Source organism: Anastrepha obliqua, chromosome 4, assembly GCF_027943255.1.
Source record: "Anastrepha obliqua isolate idAnaObli1 chromosome 4, idAnaObli1_1.0, whole genome shotgun sequence".
NCBI classification, from domain to species: Eukaryota; Metazoa; Arthropoda; class Insecta; order Diptera; family Tephritidae; genus Anastrepha; species Anastrepha obliqua.
The window spans coordinates 100,358,292-100,375,456 of record NC_072895.1 but is presented as its reverse complement, the minus strand read 5'-3'; the positions used below and the strand labels follow the sequence as shown (position 1 = coordinate 100,375,456).

The 17,165-nt window shown below is 32.5% G+C and overlaps 1 protein-coding gene across 1 annotated transcript in view; it reads left to right on the top strand.

Moving 5' to 3' along the window:
* LOC129243872 (uncharacterized) overlaps positions 1–12,177 on the top strand; it is a 42,333-nt gene extending 30,156 nt beyond the window's left edge. The window contains exons 3-9 of the mRNA XM_054881276.1: positions 2,972–3,022; positions 3,137–3,222; positions 3,288–4,295; positions 4,370–4,564; positions 11,490–11,605; positions 11,852–11,978; positions 12,065–12,177. Coding sequence (XP_054737251.1) covers positions 2,972–3,022; positions 3,137–3,222; positions 3,288–4,295; positions 4,370–4,564; positions 11,490–11,605; positions 11,852–11,939 — 1,544 coding nt within the window. The 3' untranslated portion in view covers positions 11,940–11,978; positions 12,065–12,177. The remainder of the gene's footprint in view (positions 1–2,971; positions 3,023–3,136; positions 3,223–3,287; positions 4,296–4,369; positions 4,565–11,489; positions 11,606–11,851; positions 11,979–12,064) is intronic.
* The last annotated feature ends 4,988 nt before the right edge of the window (positions 12,178–17,165 follow it).

Here is a 17,165-nt window from a genome sequence, read left to right as displayed (position 1 = left end):
AAACTGTGGTACTTATTACCAGCTGGCACCCTCGGGGAGGGTTCAGTGGAGGATTTTCGCCAGCCAAAAAAAAAAAAAAAAAAAAAAAAAAAAAAAAAAAAAAAAAAAAAATATTATAAAAAAGAAAATAAAAATACATTTCCTATAATAAAAAAATAAAAATATAACACAAAAAATACTATAACAAAAAAATAAAAATATGATACAAAAAATACTATAACAAAAAAATAAAAATATGGTACAAAAAATACTATAATAAAAAATTAAAATATAATACATAAAATACTATAATAAAAAATTAAAATATAATACAAAAAATACTATAATAAAAAATTAAAATATAATAAAAAATACTATAATTAAAAATAAAAATTTAATAGAAAATAAAAATACAATATTAAAAAATACTATAATAAAAAATAAAAATTAATAGTATAATAAAAAAAATTTGTTCAAAAAGAAAAAAAAGAAAATGATGTAAAAATATAGTAAAAAATAAAGTAGAAAAAATATAATAGAAAAAATATTGTGCGATATAAATATAGTAAAAAAATATGTAATGAAAATATATTATAATAAAAAGAACAAAGAAAAAAGGGGAAGCGTTCAAATATAGTAAAAATGGAAAAAATAAGTAAAAAAAATATAAAAAATAAGTAAAAAAAAAAACAAAAAATAAAAAAGACTCAGGAAGTGAACTCTTAGAACACATGAATGGTTGCCCTCAAGTTCCAAGAGCTCGTCAATAAAACACAAGTAATTTATGTCGCCAGCAAAATTTCATGTCTGCCGTCGCTCTGAATGCGGGAATTATTCATTTTCACGACGGCACTTTCGAAAATTGTGCGTAAAACTCAAATCAAATGTGTGCTATAGCTTTCAACCTTTCTCTCTAGATTGCAGTATTGCCAGTTCCCCAACTAATTTCCCCGAACTTGTATTTCTATTCTATAACTAATTATTAATAAATTAAGTTTTCGGAAACTTTCAAGGCAAAGTTCTAAAACCTTCACAATTTCCTACAAATTCAATAGTTGAGAGTATTTTGCTTGTGCCTAACTAATGGGAAGCATTTTTTTAGTTGATTTGCGTTTTTTTCTGCAAAGTACTTAACCAGCGACTATTCTTTTGTTTAGCTACATATAGGAAATTAGATAAGTGATTCCTAAAGTGAACATTTGATATTTTCATCATTTGAAGCACCGCAGCTGGTGGCGAAGTGGAAGCCATTGTGAAGTGCACATTTGCTTTCGTGTGCTCACAGTATACTCAGAGTATATCGATAGAGTGGCTGACATTTACTTGATTTATTCGCGAAATTGAAGAAAGTAAGTTTGTGGTTTTACTGTTTAATTAGTACTGCGTCAGCGAAACGGAAGAAATCTTGTTGACGTACAAGAAGTCCCATGGATTACAATTAAATCTAATTAAAAGAGTCTACCTACATGCAGTGAAGTAAATATGAATAATGCAGTGGATGTGTCATTTATGTAGTTAAATGTGGTACTTTCAGTTCTTCCTGAGCGGTGCACGCGTCTTCTGTGCTCAATATGATATAAAAAGTGTGACGAGTTTTGCTTTTGATTTCTGTAATAAAATTCTGCTCTTGGTTTTGAGAGTTGGAGTCAACGAGAGGCCGTTGAGAGAGTATCGCAAATATTTTATGATAGGAATCCATGCTTGATATACTTTCTGGACTTGTGTCTTATTCTCATGGAAGCGAATTGCCTTATTCGCTTATTTGGGTATTTTACCGAGCTTCTGCCCCTGTTTGTGGTGTGCGTTTTTTCCACAAATGGAGGGACCTCCAGTTTTTTGTTGTTTCAGATGTTTCTTTTGAGCAGCTTTTTCATAGCAGATATACACTTCGAGGTTCGCCAGTGTCTGCCAAGGCGCGACCGCTATTGGCTACTAATTTTTCTATCATTAGGTGTTTCATGACCGAGAATTGCCGTACTTTTACAATAATTGAATCGAAAGCAAAATTTTGCAATCCGGACTGGGATTTTTATTGACTAAAAAGTTATGATGGCTCTAAAATATATCTGTTTTTCAACTTCACCGAGAAACATGGTATTTTGTACCCTGAACCGTTACCGGGTACATTTAGGACATTTTTAAAAGACAATAAACTTTACTTTCGTTTAGTAAACATTCACAAAACTATGGAACAATCAATGGGTTTGGATGGGAGATAGTGAGCCCCCGAAAAGTAAGTGTATCATCTCTAGACACAACTTGATCCGATGTGGCTGCTTTGCTATCTTTCGACGTGCGGAATATTCCCACGAACTCTGGCGAGAGCTCAGCTCTGTAAAGACTAGTCGAATTTCGTTGTAAAAACACCACAACCTGCTCTCTTAATGGGCGACCATGGTTTGATGTATCTAAAAATAATATTCTGCTTTTAGATCGATGTCCTTTTTGTGGTCTCAGCTTGTGGAGAAATATAATTCAATGTAAATTTGGCGAATTACAACTTGTATTCAGTTCTAAATGAAGTTGAGCAACATGCTCCTAATGGAGTTGAGCAACATGTTGCCGTGAACCTTCTTGAATGTTGTTTGCTTCATTTTAATATTCAGTAACAAAACAAAAACATAATAATAAAGCTGTGGAATGGTGTGCTCTTAAACAAAAAACATGCATATAATTTTTGAAGAATATTTTAAATTTTATTTTTTATTACTATTTTATTAATTATTAATAAATCGCTCATTTACAGCCAAAGCGTCATAATCCAAAAACTCAAAATATTGAGAAAAACGGCTACAAAGTTTTCAATTCACTAAGTAAAGTGAATTTTCTAAGAAGTGCTTCTGGTTATTTAAAAAAATACTTTTTGGATTATGTCACTATTGAAGTAAATGATATGTACATTTTTTTCTACTTGAAGATAAAGTGCTGAGTTTTCCTCACTAATCCAAATCATTTTTAATAAATTCCATTTTGTTTTATTCACGTTTTACAGTATTTCCAAATGTACCTTCTGCACCTGGCATGTCCTGTGATGGAGAAGATCGTAAGTAATCCCAAGCCAACAGTATTTCCGCTTCTAAGTTGCATTAGCCTACTTTTTGCCAACGAAGTATTAAATAAATTCTCACTTTCCACACCATTTTCCATAACTTTGCAGGCAGCATCTACAGACGTGGCGCACGCAGATGGCGCAAACTATATCGCGTTAATGGACACATTTTCCAAGCCAAACGCTTCAACCGGGTAAGCTTTATTGCATTCACTTCAAATTCAATACCCTTCTAATTCAAATACTTTCTTCTTCGCAGCGCGCCTTCTGCGCCTATTGTCAGGATCGCATCTGGGGCTTGGGACGGCAAGGTTTCAAGTGCATTCAATGCAAATTGTTGGTGCACAAAAAATGCCATAAACTCGTACAGAAGCACTGCACCAACGAACATGTGGAACCGTTAGTTCGAGAACGTGATGATGCTTTCGCCGAACAGTTGCCGGAAGTGTTGCCACCATTGCCCGATTATGCGTCACAAGCGAGTGGCAGCGGTCATGGCATGGTGGATCCATGTGATCCTCTAGCTGCGTTAGAAATACAACCGCACGATGGGCAACTACAGCAACAGCAACAACATCAGAATATCGAAGAGCAATTGGAGCCGGGCACACAACGGCAATATTCAATTAACGATTTCGAATTGATACGCGTGATTGGACGCGGCAGCTACGCCAAGGTGTTGATGGTCGAGCTAAAGAACACCGGCCGTATTTATGCGATGAAAGTGATTAAGAAAGCGCTCGTAACCGACGACGAAGATATCGATTGGGTGCAAACGGAGAAGCATGTCTTCGAGACAGCCTCCAATCATCCGTTCTTGGTGGGCTTGCATTCGTGCTTCCAGACACCGGCGCGTCTCTTTTTCGTTATTGAATTCGTACGTGGTGGCGATCTTATGTTCCACATGCAACGACAACGTCGTCTGCCCGAAGAGCATGCACGCTTCTATGCGGCGGAAATTAGTCTGGCACTGAACTTTTTGCATGAGAAAGGTATTATATATCGCGATTTGAAGTTGGACAATGTGCTGTTGGATCATGAGGGTCACATTAAGTTGACCGATTATGGCATGTGCAAGGAGGGTATACGTCCCGGCGACACGACCTCCACATTCTGTGGCACACCCAATTATATTGCGCCAGAGATATTGCGCGGCGAAGACTATGGTTTCTCAGTGGATTGGTGGGCGTTGGGCGTGTTACTGTACGAGATGTTGGCCGGTCGCAGTCCATTCGATATTGCGGGCGCATCGGAGAATCCCGATCAAGTAAGTGATATATATATATATATTTTTTCTAATTTTCCTTTCTATTTTATTATTGAATTTTTGCACTTTCGCAGAACACTGAAGATTATCTATTCCAAGTGATTTTGGAAAAGACCATACGTATACCGCGTTCGTTGAGCGTCAAGGCAGCGTCTGTATTGAAAGGTTTCCTTAACAAAAATCCAGCTGATCGTTTGGGTTGTCATCGCGAGTCCGCTTTCATGGACATCGTGAATCATCCGTTCTTCAAGAGCATCGACTGGGAAATGGTGAGTAAAAGTATAGCAAACCGTCTGGATTTATTGAGTTTTCGAGAATCGGCAAAAACGAAATATGAAGCAAATTTTGAGAATGAAAATTGGTGATGATTATATTCGATGTATGTAGCTAAAAAGCTTATTAATTTGTGCGGCATATTGAAATACATTTATTTAGTAATTGAATATTTCGACAATACAAGCGGAAGAAGAAGATAAGGTAGGAAATTTGTGCCGAAACGCAAAAAAGTGGCAAAGTAAATTTATTTATTAAGTTATTTGATATACGTATTTGAGAGCGGACAGTGTGAACTGATAGTTTTTACATTAGAAAAAAGTGAATTAACAATTGTTTGTGTGATGAAGAGTACACAAACAGGTGCGGAAAACAGGCAGTATTATTGGAAATTAGACCTAAAGAAAGAATAGCCTTAACCCTTTGGGTATATTTGACGTATCAGAACGTCATGCATTTATTTGGCCAAGTTCGCGCATTACTTTCTGATACGACATTGAAATGGAGGAAATGTTTGGGGGGCAGCTCCTCTAGACAACCAGTTTTTCAATAATTTTTTGCGAAAAACGGAGAGTATTTATTATCTTAAAATAAATGCCATATTTAATATTCATGTTTAAATGAATATACGAACATTTTTTTGAAAAAAAAGGAAAAAAAATAAATAAAAATGGCGGCGCTATAGCTGCTCAAACGTGCTCCTTTAATTTGCGCCGTGGAATGTACAGTCTCTTGTAATCAACTAAAATCAAAAATGTTTCTTTATTATAAAATAAGTTATTCCGCTTTGAACCTTCCAATTTTTAACGAAAAAAGAAATGAAAAAATTTAAATTTGAAGTGAAAAATGAAAATTTGAAGTGAAAAAGAAAAAAATACACTTTTTTATAAACAAATTAATCAAATTAATATTTTTAGTGATAATCAATATAAAATTTGAGGTACTTGCAAAAGCCAATATGTTAAAGAATATCCCTGTAAAATTTTACGTGGATATCTTGATTACTTTTTGAGTTATATTCGACAGCGCGAAAAAAACGTATTTCGAGAAAAGCCCGATTAAGGGGTTACAGGTAGTCAGAAGCCCGAAAAAAAGATGATTTTCAATAATTATTTTTTGCTAGTCAATTGATTTATTTTACAGAAATAAAAACATAGCATCATGTTTCGACTTAACTTTAGCGAAATTTCAACAAAAAAAAAAATTAATAATTGTAAAAGTTATCGCTGTTTGTGTAGAGCCCGTTTCTCCAGAAGTCCCTTGCGGTGTTCATCACAAGTCCTTGGAGATTCATCTAAAATCAATCGGACAAAAGAAATTAGTCTTTTGAATAGATAATCTTGTGCCTGAACGAAGCTTTTTTTTTCAAAATTAAAAATATGGCGGCCTCAGGAAATATTTTTCAGATTTTCGAGAAAAAAACAGACAATCAATTGTTTATGAATTCAATGAATTGTTGAATTGTTATTGAAATCTACCAAACGGTTTTTAAGTTACAGTGATCACCAATTCAAAAAACATAGTTTTGAGAAAAACGCATTTAAAGTTTTGCTATCGATTTATGTAGAGCCCGAGCGTACTTTGTTAATTGTTGAATAACTCGAAAAGTATTTGTCGAATTCACTTGGAATTTTCATACAATATTTTTAAGATAGATTAAGATTATACTTTAGGAAAATGCAAAAAAATCCATTTTTTTGAAAATTCTGACTATCCCTAACCTCTTAAAGTTTTCGTTCTTACTCATCTTTCGTTCGACGCTCATCACTTCACTGACTTTGTACGTACTTTTTAGACTTTCTAAAAATATCACACGCTTCAAAATTATTAACCCTTTGGGGACGCGTGTTGGCATTTAGCCGCCCAAATTTGTTCGTAGCTGTAAGGCTCGCGACCTCTATCGTTCTGATGCGTTAGATAGTGACATTACTTGCCGTCATTACAATGCCCGAATATAAAACGTATACATAAATACAACCAAACTTCTTTTTGGTTCTTTTTTTAATTTGTTTATAATTTTTTTTTTGATTTTATGAAAAAATTTTCTTGTGCTAAATAAAGCCTTAGTTTTTATAACATTCAACGTATTTATTTTCTGTACTGCTCACTTCAATATACTCGCCCGTCGGGCGGCTCCGTCCCTAAAGGGTTAATAATTATTTTTTCTTTATAATTTTTTTTTTTTTTAATTTTTATATCTAATAATATCTATATCTAATAATATGAAATAAATGAGTTCTGGCATTAAATCGACTACTTTTAATTGCCCAAAAAATTAAATGCGCTTCAACCGCAAAGTTTCTATCAAATAAATGTGTACTCAAAGGGTTAATATAAAATATAATTCTTTTTTTCACTTATGGTATATTAATATTTATTAGTTGGTGATGAAAAGTAAAATTTTTGTAAGAATACAAATCATTGAAACAAAAAATCTTAACTAGTTATTATAGAAAATCGTTCGTGCGTTATCGATTTCGTTATTTTTCCGAGCTCTTGTGTCATGAGTAATACTGAAGTTTGCCGACTCTACTTTGATCTTCATTTTAATATCAAAATTGTTAAGATAGCGAATTGATTTTTTTATTTTTTTTTTATTTCTTAAAGAATTTCACCGGTATTATTTTTCAATTAGGTATTTAAAGAATTTTTTTTCAAATTTCCCTGTAAGAAATTAATTTATGACCCTTCATTTAGCCTGACCTTGGCAATAGTAATAATAAATTATAGTAAATATATATACATATGGGTTCCGTTATTGCCATGTATATAAGTATTAGTATGTATATTTATTTAGCTCTTTTATTAATTAAAATCATATAAAAATTAAAAAAAAAAAACTCATATTCTGAAATACTTCAAAAAATACTCTACTCTGTTTAGAATTTACTACACATTCTAATGCGCCATGAAGCAAGGCATTGAAATTATTTTAGGTGCAACATTTACGGCGGTCACAAGCAGATTTTCTTTTGCCTATTTTTATCTCACGAACTTATTAATATGTTATTAAAAGTTTTTATTTTATTTAAATGTTTACAAAAAACAAAAAATCAAAAACCCAAAACAAAAAAAAACGAATTTTGAACAATTATTATTATAAGATCGCACAAAAGGAAGTACAACCACCATATAAGCCAACGTTTGACCCTGGCGATCCATATATGGCAACAAATTTTGACGCGCAATTTACTAGAGAAACAGCCGAATTGACGCCAGATGATTCGTAAGTGTGTGAGCGGTCATGCAATGGTTGTTTCGCTTTTCATACATTCATAGCTCACATTTTTTACGTATTCCTAATTAATGGTTTTTGATGTTGAAATGCATTTTTGTTTTCGTTTTATGGAGCTTTATGAAATTTCAATACTTATCACTTTTCTAAAAATTTTTTTTGCTATTAAAAAATTAAAAAAAAAAATTAATAATCACTAATTTCAGTTCCTCTTAGTACTCTAATTTTCTGCAACGAAATAGCATGAATTCTGTTTTTTTTTTTCAAATACAGAATTTACTTTTCTAAAAATTCAATATATTTTTCGAAGGTTTAATTTTGGAATTGTTGAACCAGAGTCCAAGCACAGTCCTTATGCACTTTTTGGAAAACGCTACGGCAATGCTTCGACCTACAAAGTGAACAATCGGAACAACCTGAGAAACCTGAAACTAGTTACTAGTTGACCTCTGAAGCATTATTACCCCCCTTGCGAAAATTATGCACCTTAAGATGTGCAACAATTTTTCACGAAATTCGAAAAATCTCCAACATTGCTACTTTTGTTTGTGCCATATTTCAAAATTAATTTTTATAAAGTCATGAATAAAAAATAATTAAATAATTGGCGCATACAGTTCTGTTAGGTGTTTGGCTGAGCTCCTCCTCCTTGTGGCGTGCGTTTTGATGTTGTGCGACAAATGGAGGGCGCTACAGTTGCGCGGCAGGCTAATCACATACCCTGTCAGAAATCAAATAGATTAACGTAACTAACGCAAGACAAATGTGAGTGAACAAGGAAAACAAAAATAGTTGTAAATCGACTCCGACTGGCAAATTGTTTTTTATGAGAAGCTTTTTTTATTGCAGAAATACACTCGGAGGTTTTTCTTTGATTGTGTCATGAATACTGAGCTTCAAAACACTCTTCGGAATTTCTTCCTTTGCATTGAAAATGTTGTTGGCATATGAAAGTGGAATACTTGAATGCCTTCTCAAATCGAAATTTTCGGAAAGAATATATAAATAGTAAAATTTCTTCAAAAAGTTCGCTAGTTCGAGTGCTATACTCTTTTTAGTCACACGTAGTTTTCACCAAGCCTTCTTAATTTGCATTCGAAGACTAATTTTATTCCACTTTCCCTAAATTCGTATTTTTTGCATTGCAGGGTATAGTAATTTGTGATTTGGGCTGCTCGTGGCTCTATATGCAAACTCGCCTTAACGCTTGGGCAATAGTTGTTGAAGGCGAGAAGTTGCGCTTCGGCTCGCCACTTCTCTGCTCCCTATGTTTGAGCTCTTCTCCCTTGCTGAAAAATGTGCTTCTGAAAGCAACAACACAGTTATCGCGCAAGATTTGCCACTAGCGTGTATTCTTATAGTTATACCTCGTAAAACTGGTACTTTCTAATGGTACCAACTCTCTTTTCTGATATTAGGCAACTTTCATTAGACCGAGTTCATATAGAGCAAATTTTGTTGCTTTAACTTTGCGAATTCTCTTTTAGTGTTGCCCGTCTTACTGTTGTCGCGGTTTTACCAAAACTGATTACATAAGTGCTTACAAACAAATTTCATTTTTGGCAGCTCTCTTCCAGTGCGGTCAGCGCATGCTTATTTATGTCTATTGCTTCATCTTCTCGCGACACACTAACGCATGACGAATCGAAGACGTCTCTTATTTGTAAGAAATGTACTTAAAAATATTTAATTTTTTTTTATTTCTAAACGTTATTGGTTTTCAAAATTCTGCTGCATATACCTTTATTATCTTTGCGCCCAAGTATGCAAGGCAAATTTAAAACTTTTTTTTTAAATTGTATTTATTTTACCTATACAAATTTTAATAGCTGCATGTTTTTATATAAAAGTAAAAAAAAAAAGCTTTTTCAAAATATTTTGTTTTAATATTTTACCTCGAAATTTTTTTTCATCAAAACACTTTTTTATAACATATCTTTACCTTAAAATAATTTTTTTTTTTCAAATATTTTTAGCTTTTTTTTACAAAATTTTTTTTTTTTATAAAATATTTTTACCTTAAAATACTATTTTTTTTTTATAAAATAACTTGTACGTTGTAAGTTTACACACTATATCTATGTATTTTCATAAGTCACCCAGTAAAGCAGATTTTTGGAGAGAGAGAGAGGTATTTATTAAAATACAAGGCTGAGTCGCATTTTCATGCCCCTAAAAGAGTACAACCCTAAAGTGGTGCGATTGACTTCGCAGAACTTTCATCTCGAAAAGTGGCTAACGTAAAGTGTGATACGCCTTCAAGTATGCTACAGCAGCTAGTGTCATATCACCAGCTGGTTCATTTCGTGGTGCAACTTTTAGGCGCAGCACTTTTCGAAGATGACGGCTAAGCGAAGCTACTGACGCGCAAAAATTCACTGCAGCGCCTACATACATATGTACATAATTTTTGTTATCAAACTTTCTACATAAATCTACAATATAATCATCACTTTTTCACAAATGCATTCTTACTCGCTTCTTGAAAAAAACAAAAAAAAAAAAAAAAAAAAAATGGTGACCTCAAAGGAAAGTGTACACCGCATATTGATATGGTTTAACTATTTATTTTTAATTTCAATAATTTTTTTATAAAAATATAGTTCAAGAACTAATTATATAAAGCAAAGTTTTGGGCTTTGTATGAAACTTTTAAAAATTCGGCAAATATTCATCAAGATTTCAAGCTTTTTATTCTCAGATTATTTAGAAAAATTTCAAGTATGCAATTTTATAGTTTTATTGAGTTTTGGTATAATAAAATGCAAGTTTCAAGTTGTTCGCGTTGATTTTTCAAAATTTTTCCGCTGATGTTGGTAACTTATTCCATACAAAAAAATTTGGAGTAGGCGTTAAATAGAGAAAATGCACAAGACCGCGACCGAAAAAAAATTCTCAAAAATCAGTATGATTTTTGACCTGCATTTTAGCATATCAAAATGAGCTATAAAATTGCTTTCATGCAAATTTTCTAAAAATTCTGAGTAAAAACTTTGAAATTTTGATGAAAATTTGCGAATTTTTTAAAATTTCGTATAAAGTTCGAAACTTTACTTAATATGGTGCCTGTTGTAGTATGAACTATATTTTTTGTAAAATATATTTGACAATCTATCTATGTTGTACGCCTTTTTTTTAACGTTGACTGTATATAGTGCCCTGATTTAAAAAGAATTGGTGGCTCAAAAAAGTTGACTTTGAAAGTGATGTGACTGTTTTTTTTTAAATCGACTTCATTTTGACTATTGTTATGGGCTACTGCTTGCAGGCAAAGTCGAGCATTTGTCTTGGCATCATAATTTTGTTTAACTTTTCATTGGGCGGTGTCACTCAAATTGTTTTAAATTTTTTCTTAGTCATTTGCAACGAAGCTTCAAATTTAAAATTTACTTATTATTTACTTAATTTAATTTTATGTTATTATTTTGCAACTAATTGCCCTTAACTTTATTTTCTCTTGCCGCTAATGCGCCAATCTTTGCGCCACACGTTCATCAACCTATCGAAAATTTATCGTAAAATACTGAACACGAAACAATCGTCTATATCTACAAATCATCGATTTATCCATACTTCGCTCAATCGCTCAATCGTTCAATCGCTTAATGCAATCCACCACCCACCACCAATTGGCACTCATTAAATGCATTTGCCATTACAAAAAAAAAAAAAACGAATTACTTCAGCTCGAACGCAAACAAGTTTCGCCACCATTCAAGCCGCGCTTAGACTCTGATAGAGATCTAGCCAATTTCCCACCCGAATTCACAGAGGAAGCTGTACAGCTGACGCCCGACGACGAGTAAGTAGTATTTGTAGTTGATTTTTATGTATGTACAGTGTGTGTATCACGGACTTTATTATGAATACTTTACTATTCTTTTTCTGTACTACTTTCTTTATATGTATTAATTTTATTTATGGATACTTTTGACTTTTTTCATCTCATTCACCTTTTATTGATATAATATTTTTTGTATTTGTTTTTTTTTTTTATAAATAAAACTTGCATACTAATATTTTGAAAAATTTATCAATCTCTACGCAGTCGTGTCATTGACAAGATAGATCAATCGGAATTCGAAGGATTCGAATATGTGAATCCGCTGCTGATGTCGCTGGAGGACTGCGTCTGACACCACGAGTCATGTGATTTGCATCCCTATAATATGCGTGTAGGTGCACACTCCATGAGCAGAGTATTTCTATTATTTCCATTTGGCAATTATTAAAGTCTTTGTTATTTTTGCTCTCTTTGCAGTTGTATGGCGAGGACTCCAGTGATTATGACTCTGTAGCTGATGATTTAAGTATTTTACAATTGCACGCACCGCCTCCAACAACCGCTAATAATAATATAACGAATCTTCGTATGCAACAACAGCAACAACAACAGCAACATATACAACATCACCAGCAACAACAACAACAGCATCATCAATTGCCGCCGCTAAACCAGAATCCCCATCATATTCAGAATAATCATCATAACGGTAACAATAATAATCATAATCATAATTCCAATAATAATAAAAGTCTACTGCAGCACATGTTTTGCCTTCCATTAAATTAAAGTAAACAGAAAAACAGAATGAATTAAAAAGTAAAACCAAAAGGTAAACAAACAACAAGCGAAATTTGAAAATTAACGATAAATATGAAAGTAAAACACAACAAAAAAAAAGCAACAAAAAAAAAACCGCAACAGAAAAAATAATAAACAAACCAAATTAGAACAAAACAGCTAGAAGTGACAAGTAGACAAGCAGAAAAACAATATGAATGTACGAACAAAAAGCGATAACTGCTACAGCAGCAACAACAAAAACAACAACACCTACTACTAATATACAACACAATCTATTTATACTCGTACTCGTATATAAATGGCGAATGACAGGCAGGCAGTAAGTAAGAAAGCTACATAGAAGGGTTTAAGAATACAAAATGGAATTTTGTGATAAATGTCATAGAAGAGATAGTGAAGACAGTAAACATGGAAAAGAAAGGCGGTAACATAGGCTACATAGTTGGACTAGTAGAAGTTGGTCAAGCTAAAGAAAGTTTATGTTTAGTTTTATAAAAGCCTCACTCAAGCTCATATCATCGAACGAGTTTCACACACACTCGGGCTCTCGACCACAATATTTCATTTCGCGATTTGACGAGGTACAACAGGCCGTCGTGCTCGAAGAAAAATTTTAATTTTCATTCAAAGGTGTGCTGAATATTTAGAAAAAAACTGCATACTGCATTCAGAAATAATGCATATTTTTGGGATCACAGAAAAAAAAAACAGTTTTTGAGATCTTCAAGAAATTATTCAAATACTGCAAATAAATACAGCAACCAATGTGAGGTATTGAAGACGGTGAAGATATGCATTATGTATAATTTTGGCGCTTAGACCTTTATTGGGTGTTTGGCCGAGCTCTACCTCCTATTTGTGGTGCGCGTCTTGATGTTGTTCGACATTGTTAAATACTAAGCTAAAAATACATATTCGAGTTTATTTTTCTATATGAATGGCTGTAGCAAAGAAAGTCTAAAACTGGAGAAGGTGCATGCAATAAAATGTGCGAGAGAAATTCACCATTGCAAAACCACATTGGTTCGAATTGGATTCAATTTGGATGAAATGTTGTGATTTTCACATGGAGAATTTCCTCCGCGAGTTTTACTGCTTAAGTTGCACTTTCTCTGTTCAAAGAAGTTCATTAGCTTACTGGGGCGGCAGCCCTTAGTCGGGAAAAATCCGAGTCATTCCGGTAACGTAGAACCGGCTGCTGCTATGAGAATGGTTTTAGAAATTCTCTGACTGTACTAAACTATTTCGAAATCGGGCTGCATATCCCGTTTCCATCAGAGTCCCATGACTTTAGTCATTTAGCCCAGGTAAGGGTACTTTAATCTATCATCCTTGCCAAGTCTGCCACACATTAAAATTTCCGTTGAACCACAAAGCAGTAATACACCTGCAAGGTGATAGATTTCTCAGTGTGCTTTTTAGCTATGGCGAACAAAAAAATTGTGAGGGGAACTGCGGCTGTCACGTCACTTGGGAGTTTCAGCCGAATTCCGCACGATTATTTCATATACTTTCACACACTCATCCAATCGGACGTTGTTCAGACAGCAACGAAGTGTCATTGGCTGATTTTTATCGTATATCACCAACGCAAACTCAGTTTCTTTGTGAACACCCAAGTGACGTCAGCCTATTAGCTGACTCTGTCAAATTCGCATAGAGCCAAGTAATGGTTTGCTAAAGAGCACACCTTTAAAAATCTTTTCTCTTTGATGCATGATTTTATGATTTTACAAGTAGTTTGCCTAAATTTATTTGGCGTAACGGCGCATTTTATATTAGTACGTCACAGTACAGTAATAGGTTCGTGGTTCGACTTCTAAGTAGCGCCGTGCCTAGGTGCTCAATGGCAATCCTCGAAGTTCATTTCTAACATGAAAACTTCTAAAAGAGGCGGCATAAAGAGCAAAGGGTGGGTGGCTGTCCATTTTTAGTACGACTTCAATTTGAACACCACAAATTGGTCATGAAGCTTTGCCTAAGCGGGATATATGCGTCATTCTATTACGTAGTATTACTCTTCTTCAGTAAAAAAAAAGTTTAGCGTCTGCTTGGAGCCTATTTGCTGCTTCGAGATTCCAGTCGTAGGTGACATAACTGCAATTTTTCGTGTGTTGTTCAGAGCAGACCATTTCAACCTCATCGACAGATATCGAATCCCAAAAGTATGAACTGCAGTAGAAATTAAATTGAAGTACAAAACATTCATCTTAATATTTTGCCCTAAGTGCATTCATTAATCAAAATTTTAACTTCTCTTGGGAGTTAAGTGCTCTGAAAATTCTTAAGCAGAATCGGCAAAAATAAATTCGATTGTATAATTTTTATTTTTCCACAAATCAATACTCTCCCGTCACACTCTTCAATCTCACCATGTCATTACGCTTTTTTTGTGTTTACCGTTATTGCTATTATTTTACCTTCATTCTATTCTGAATGTGGTCAAATGCTAACCAGAGAGCGAGAGAGAGAGAGAGAGCGAGCAATGAGCAAGAGTATTATTACATAATTAACTTTTAGTAACTTGAATGCCTGCTGACTAAAAAACAAAAGAAAAACACAAAACCTACAACTATGAACGATGCAGACAGAGCTGATGCTGATAGTGAGTGCTAAATGAAGATAAAATAAGATGGTAATTAAAAAGGGGTAACAGAGTACTAGCAGTAACAGAATATGTATGTATGCATGCAGTGACAGTAGCAGTTAATGTTAAGACGCAACTGAAAGGTTTTTTAATATTAGCATATAACATAAATATATGAATGAATAGAAAAAATCACAAAAATGGAAAACAAAAAACAAAATATTATTATGTCATTTTAGCAAGGCATGTTGTCGAAAAATTCAAAAACAAAAACTAAAAAATATATATACACATACCCATATACACAAGCAAAAGGCAAAGGAAACAAAAAAAAAAAACAAAAAATCATTAATTTAAGGCATGCAAAGTATTGAAATTGCAATTAAATTGTAGTTTGTAACGAGAAAGCGGCAAGCGAGCAAATAAGTGTTAGACAAAAGGATAAAAGCGAAAATAATGTTAGAATTTTCAACTGTTTTACTTTTTAAAAACAAAATATTCACTCACTCACACCCGCAAATAAGATGGTACTTTAATCTAGACTTATTGCTAAATAAATACAAAACATTAAATTATACTATGTATTGTACTACAACTACGACTACAGCAAAACTACTATGATTACTAAATATTAATATGTAAGCAAAAAGTAAATTCTAAATAAATTCAAATAATAGAAAAAATAAAAAAATTAAATAAATTATTTGAAATGCAAAACGAAAACAGAACTTCATACCATTAACTGAATATCAAATGCGCATGTGTACAGCTGCAAACGATTTGTTAGTGAACTTTACTGTTTTTGTAAGTTTGCATGTAAAAAATGTAATATCACTTTCAAGTATGTTGTATAATCAGCCTTCTTGGGATTTTCCTTATCCAGTAAAACAGTAAAAAGACAAAAAAAAAAGGCTTCGAAGCGCTTAACGAGTGTGTTTGCTTGTTGTTGTTGTAATAGCATAAATGTTTAGGGAATGCTGCTCGAGCGTAGCTCCTTGGTTGGATATAAATCCTCTTCGTTCCCGTTAACGTCGAAACGAATGTCTAGACGCAGCTCTAATAGGGCCTAATTGTGACAGGGCCTGAATATGTGAAATCTTAGCACATGAAATGTATATTTGTTGTTGTAAATGCATAAAAAATGAAAATGTATAAATTTGTTAATCGTGATAAATTTTGCGTTAGTATTAAAAAAATATATAAAAAATAAACAAAAACATTTTTTTTATGTTCGTAATGAAAAAGAAAATTCGGGATCCGGAAATTTTCGGGACTAAAATGGCATAACGTCAATTGCTTTCTTGCGTGCACTTTGACATTAATTAAGTTTCGCAATCTCGAATATTAAAAAATAAAGGCATATATTATATATAAAATATAATGTATATATGAATATAAAAAAACAAAAAGCATCATATATTTTTTGTTTAATTTTTTTTTCTTTATTTTTTTAATTTTTTTTATTTTTTTCAATTTTTTTGTAAATTTTTTTTTAATTTTTTTTTTAAATTTTTTTTTTAAATTTTTTTTTATTTATTTTTTAAATTTTTTTCAATTTTTTTTTAAATTTTTTTTTCATTTTTTTTTAAATTTTTTTTATTTTTTTCAATTTTTTTGTAAATTTTTTTTTAATTTTTTTTTTAAATTTTTTTTTATTTATTTTTTAAATTTTTTTCAATTTTTTTTTAAATTTTTTTTCATTTTTTTTTAAATTTTTTTTATTTATTTTTTTTAAATTTGTTTTTTATTTATTTTTTTTAATTGTTTTTTTTTTTATTTTTTAATTTTTTTTTTAATTTTTTTTATTTATTTTTTTTAAATTTGTTTTTTATTTATTTTTTTTAATTGTGTTTTTATTTTTTTTATTTTTTAATTTTTTTTTTTTTTTAAACAGTTTGTAGTTAAATATCAGAATTTCGAAAGCTCAGCATATTAATGCTCCGTTGGGTATACGAGTCTGGCCACATTTTTTCGACTTAGCACGTGAATTTAACATATTTATATTATAGCTAACGACCTGGCAGCTCAAAGGTAGCTTACTAAAATTAAATCTGCTATCGATTTGTGGATATAACCTTTTAAAAAGGACGAAAAAAGGCCAGACCCGGGTGCCCGACCGAGGGTTTCAAGAAAGGAGGGTTAAATTTAAGTAGCAGCACTGTCGGAGTAGTGCATCCGCAACACAGA